The following is a 6,000-nucleotide window of genomic DNA, read 5'->3' on the forward strand; positions in this document are numbered from 1 at the left end:
ACTATTAAACGGATTTGAACATGACATGTATATAATATTGTGTAATTAAAAATGAAAAGATAAAAAGAACAATTAATTTATTTAATTTTGCCTTCCTATTGGAACCCATGCAGCAAACTATATAAAACTTTTTTTTTTTTTTTTTTACTCATTTAGACTCTGTAGGGCTCAATTGAGTTTGAGACTCTAATGAGCCGAGTCACTTTATTTGGCCAACAAGATGGTTGCCTCATAATTAAGGAATATTTATTTTGTAAGCATTACATTAATTTTTTGAATAACTGAATTCAATGATTGCTTTATTGAAAGTTTGAATTTGTTTTTATTGATTATTTGTATTGAACTCAATTCAATTCAGTAAAGTGTATATTGCATTGTATAAGCGTTGAATTTACATATATGTTAATAATTGAATTGAACTTATTTTAAATATTTTTTCAATTATTGCATGATTTTGATTCCATTTTATTCAAAAATACATTTTCATGTATTGTAATATGTTTTCAATTCGTACAATTTTTCATGAAATGTACAAATATTGGTATTATTGTGCCAACTTTAATGAATTGTTATTACACCTAGAGTTTCATATTTTTATTCCAATAATTAAATCGTTTTTACAAATTCTATATTTTTAAATTAGTAGCCTTTGAAGTTTTTAATGCAATTATTTAAACAAAACTTTTAATATACAATTGATTGACTTATATAATTGTATTGATTTATTATTTAACAATTAGAAAAACTATTACAAAAGTATCAATATAAATATTCTATAAATTGTGGTAATTATATATAAAAATCAACATTTAAAGAAAAACTAAGTTTAAACGTTTCAAATGTTAAAGTCAACCATTCAATCTTCTGATTCTGGCCCTGATATACTTCCACAGATGTGTGCATCCAGGCTTAGCGTAGCTAAGGAAATAAAAGAATATTAATGTCAACATTGAAACAGAAACCTAAAAAAACAAAAACGAGAACGTTTGTGTTCCAAGGAGTGTCTTTTGTGTCGAGCGTTTGTCGAGGGAGGGACAAGTACAGAGAATTATGCTAGCTTTAGCCACTAAGACACATAAGGTAGACTGATAACACACTTTTAATTCCTGTTAAAGGAGGGTTTCTTTAAGAGTAGCGAGCCCCAGAATTAAAAGGGGTCACTCGTCGCAGGTTTGATTCTCCACAGGACAGAGTTATGTTGCGTATCAGTGAGCCCTGCTCAGTGAAACATCCACACAAATAATATTAATGGGTCTGTGTTCAGGGTCTGTGTCGTGTCAAGGACGGTCCCACACAAACCAGGGTATTATGTAGACCAGGAAGAAGCAGAGCAGGTCGTCTGATTCGGAAAACGACGAGACTGAGTCGTTCACTCTCCGAAACGGCGGCTTTTATTTGCTCCGACAGCCTGATTTGTAATTATTGCCACTTTAGCCTTGATTATCCCTCAATTCTTAGTTAGGCTTTGCTGCTAATGGGATGTTTCACCAGGGCTGTTTTATTAGTGTCACTTGCACGTACACACACAGAAACAGGGGTAATGGGCAGTGAGTTAGTGCTGCTGGATGTGTGTTTGTCAGCACGGTTTGTCACGAGGATTCCACACGTCGGGGACAAACGGCCGTGCATAAACAATGGCGCGGCTCCACACGCTCCGTCGCAAAAAAGGAAAGCCGCACGGATCTGGTTCATACTCTGACCCATTAAATTTTATGAAATGTGTTAGAAAATGCACGGAGGAGGGTTGAGTGAGAAGGGGGCCAGATGGCGAAGCCGAGCGATCGCCAAGGTTTTCGGTCGCTGTCTAGTTATGTAAGACGTATTTGCCGCCCCGATGACATTGATGTATGATGATCGTGACATGGACAGGCAGCCCCACTTCTGTAGTCGCTGCGCCGCATTCTCACCGACTCCTGGAGTGTAAGACGTGTGTGTGTGTGTGTGCGTGCGGGGGTTTCGTGTTGTTGAAGAGAGTTAGCTGAGTATGTGGTTCGGAGAATCCATCATTGTGTCGACAGCCTGCCTGCCCTGTCAGGAGAAACACACACACACACACACACACACAAGCTGACGGCCGGAAATGAGTAGTCTTGTCTCCGGAAATCTGTCAGGGGGTCCCTTGTCTAAAGCCCTGTGTAGCCGGGTGAAGATCTAGACAGCATGGATGTCAAACCCAACCTGACAAGGGCTAAAATCTTTTAACCACTCGTGTTATCTCAGGTGACCCGAAGGTCCGGAAATAAATGTTTGAGGTGTCTGTTGTGTTTCGGGTCACCTTGACCCTGAGATAACACAAGGATTTGTTAATCTCTTGGTTGCAGGCTGAGCAAATTTTATATTTACCAAACTGACTTTACCAGGAAGTATCAAATTCCTTCCCTTCAACTTCAGTTTTACTCTCTATTGAAAGTCTCTGTATATTTTTCGCTTTTCTTAACAATTTTCATCTTTTTAGGTCAGGATATTAAAATGAATCTGCTTTGATTTTGAGTAAACCATCCTACTCGTATTATACTACATATTTTGGACACATCTAGAGATCGAGGGATTAGACAACAGGTTAACCTTCCGGTTCCGGGTATTGAGGTCTGAACTTTGACATTTTGTTTTCTGTAATTGGGTCTGTTCCAGGTCGAAGGTGTGATTTGGGTCATTGACATACAAATAGTCACATATCACCACTGTTAAGATAAATATATACATGAAGCAGAAAACATATTTTTCAGGTTATATGCCGTTCTCAGTTTAATTTTGACCTTTAAAGTATATATTTTAGTGAGTATTGATTTGATTGTTTAAGCGCTTTTTAACCCTGGTATGGAAAAGCGCTATATAAATACAAATTACTTACTTATTTACTTATAAAATGTGAATTTTCGACTGCCCGATCGTGTCCAAAATTCTATTCATCATTTTTTCGATTTATATTGTAATCATGATTATCATAGTCTACACATATCTGTATTTTCATTGCATTACAACAAAACAGCATTTTCAGTGGCACCAGTTTAGCATTAAATACCAAATAAAATGTACAATAATATAATAACCGACTGATTTATTGATGAATTAAGAAGTCCAACTTGCATTCCTTTGTTCTTTCAATATTATTCACCTTAACTCTGTTATTCACTTGTTATTTTAGGCAGTATACTGGAGTATAATACTGGATTAGATTGTTTGCTTGTGTAACAAAATGTGATCAAGGTTTTTTTAATTGTGGGCACCAAAACCGTGATTGCAATTAATATTAGACGTCTTAAAGAACGGTAACACAAAGTTAAAATGGCACCATTTTCACAGATTGACCCGCTTGGTCTTGTACGGATCACCCAGGCGTTTCTGGCTTACTTGTTCTAATCCTGGATTTTGTTGTCTGGATGTCTGGCCTTCTTGGTGTCTCTCCTTTTAGGTCCGGAGGGGGTTTATGGTTCTATTTCTGGTCCCGGTCAAAGTGTTGTTTAGTGTTTGTTTGTCTTGTGAAACGTTGGCACATCCATGGACCTGTGGCAGAACTAGTTTATATGAGTGTACACATAATAAAATACACAATAATCCACTGAAACTATCTTAAAATCAAACACAGAAGCAAACACTATATGTTTGGCCGTTTGTGTCTCAACTCGTGTCGAAGCAAATCTCTTTTCATTCTGACCCAGTCCTTTTTTAGAAAAAGTAACTTCCTGAAAAGCAGGATTAGCTGAAGTCAAAAACGGGTCACATGGGTGAAAAGCGGGTCAGATTTTGTCAGCGGTGTCCTCCATATCCAGGGCACTAATAGCAGATTACCACAAACCTAGATTAACAAGTTTGAGGAGCGTCATTTTCAAAAGTGCTCTCCGTGCCGAGAGTGATGTATTATTTTGATATTTAGGCAAAACCGGGCTCCTGGCGTCGGCTCGCAGTAGATCACACTGTACTAACCCCTGCAACTCTTCCTCCGCCGTCGCCCTCGCAGCCGTGTTATCTCAGTTCATACAGTTCATCATTATCTGACTCCACCGTCATCCATCACGCGACGCCACAGGTTACACACTTATCCCGGCCCGGAGACGTTCCATTCATCACAGATGTGTGTGTCGGTGTGTGTTTACAGTAATTATTTGCATACATTTTATGAGATGCTGAGTCCTTTCTTCGATGCTGTCGTCCCCACAGACTGGAGCGCCCTGGCCTGGGTTTGTCTCATCACCCTTAATCTCTACTTCAACCTGGTCAAAGAGACCAGCACCAACAGATACGAGATGTGAGTAGAGATGGTTTAGTGGGTCACTCTGGTGTCCGGCATCGTCCCGTGAATAAAGCCTTTTGTCTGTTGTTTTCCCCACTTCCTGCTGTGTGTTTCTGCATCTGTGTCTAATGTGTTTGCTAACACGCTTCTAGTGTTGGTGTGTGTGTTTGCTCTTTATCTTCCTATGTACTTGTGTATACATGGAACGGCGATAAGATTTTGAATTGAATATGTGTGTGTTGTTTGTCTCTAGTCCTGCATGTGTGCGCCATCATTTCCTGATGAATGTGTTTGATTGTCTGCATGTGTGTGTGTGTGTGCGTGTGCGTGTGTGAGAGAGTGAAAGAAAGAGACTTTGTGCGTGTATATTAGTCATTAATTTGTATTTGTTTATTAGACATAGTTTGTTTGTAGTGTCTTTTTTTTTCTGGGCTGCATATCTGTGTCTTTGTCTGTTGTGCGTTTCTTTGTTGCTTGTCTTTGTTATTTATTTGACTTTGTGTGTACTCCTTCTGTTGTGTCATGTTTCAATGCATTTATTTAAATATGTGCGTCTCCTTTTTCTTGTTCTGTATCTTTTTCTTTGGATATGCGTGTCACTTGTGTGTGCGTTTTACTTACTTACTCTGTGACTTAATTATGCATATAGTTAGTTGTGTGCGTGAAAGGGTTCATTGTGTTCATGCAATTAATTTGTATCTGACTTGTGAACTTTGTTTGTTGTGCGTTTGTTGTGTGGATGTAAATGTGTGTCTCACTGCGTTTCTGCGACTCATCTCCATTTGGCTTGTGTGTTCTTTGTCTTTTGCGTGAATGTCGGTCTTTGCTCGAACGATTTGTTGTGCGACTTGTGTGTCTGCCTTGTCTCAGTTGTGTAACCTGTCTGTTATATTTTTATTTGATGTTTTTTAATTGTGTTTAGTGTATGTCTGGATTCCACACCCCTGCTCAATGTAGACTAGTCCGTGGGTTTTGTGTGTCTAAGCATATTGTGTGTGTCATCAGAGGTGTGCGTCTGTACGTGTATGCACCTGTGTGTGTGTGTGTGTGTGTGTGTGTTGTGGTGTGAGTGGCACGGCACCGACAGTCCACCTCCTCCCTACTTCCCTCTCCTTTCAGTTCCAGCCAGCGCTCTAATTGAAAAGGGAGTGAGTGTCAGCCGTTAAGTGTGCGTTGTGTGTGTGTGTGTGTGTGTGTGTGTGTGTGTGTGTGTGTGTGTGTGTGTGTGTGTGTGTGTGTGTGTGTGTGTGTGTGTGTGTGTGTGTGTGTGTGTGTGTGTGTGTGTGTGTGTGTGTGTGTGTGTGCGCACCGATCCTCGCACGTCGCGGCGCTTTGTTACCGTCACTCAAATTCCCAGGAGTGCGTTTCGTGGCACAAGTGCGAATTGCCTCGCGTGTGTGAGGAAGACGAGTTAAAATGTACGCAAGTACAGCAGCAACTCTTGTTTGTCAAGTCAAGTGAAATTATTTTTTTTCCAGGGTCGTGTTCCGCAGATGTGCTTAGGTGTGCACGTCGCTCCCCTCGTGGGAGTAGCCCCCGTGCATTGATTAGCAATAAGCCAGAGCGTATTATGGTGGTATATTTCAAAGGCAAGGCAGCTTTATGAGCGAGCGGAAGGTGCCAGCTTGGGGCCGAATTCACTCCTGACGAGGCTGCACACGCCCAGAGCGGCAGGTGTTTGTACGGAATGTGCTCGGGTGTCGAAATTTGCTCACCCTAGAAGATGACGTCATGCTAAGCAGACTCGCTTGGAGATGATTTATGCTTTT

General features: G+C 40.2%; 1 protein-coding gene across 2 annotated transcripts in view; it reads left to right on the plus strand.

Moving 5' to 3' along the window:
• LOC148068611 (cyclic AMP receptor 3) overlaps nt 1-6,000 on the plus strand; it is an 81,306-nt gene that overhangs the window by 8,974 nt on the left and 66,332 nt on the right. For both annotated transcript variants that reach the window (XM_087804377.1, XM_087804379.1), the window contains exon 6: nt 4,159-4,246. In XM_087804377.1, the coding sequence (XP_087660503.1) occupies nt 4,159-4,246 (88 nt within the window). The remainder of the gene's footprint in view (nt 1-4,158; nt 4,247-6,000) is intronic.

This window comes from Callionymus lyra, chromosome 12 (assembly GCF_982586985.1).
Source record: "Callionymus lyra chromosome 12, fCalLyr1.hap1.1, whole genome shotgun sequence".
Lineage (NCBI taxonomy): Eukaryota > Metazoa > Chordata > Actinopteri > Syngnathiformes > Callionymidae > Callionymus > Callionymus lyra.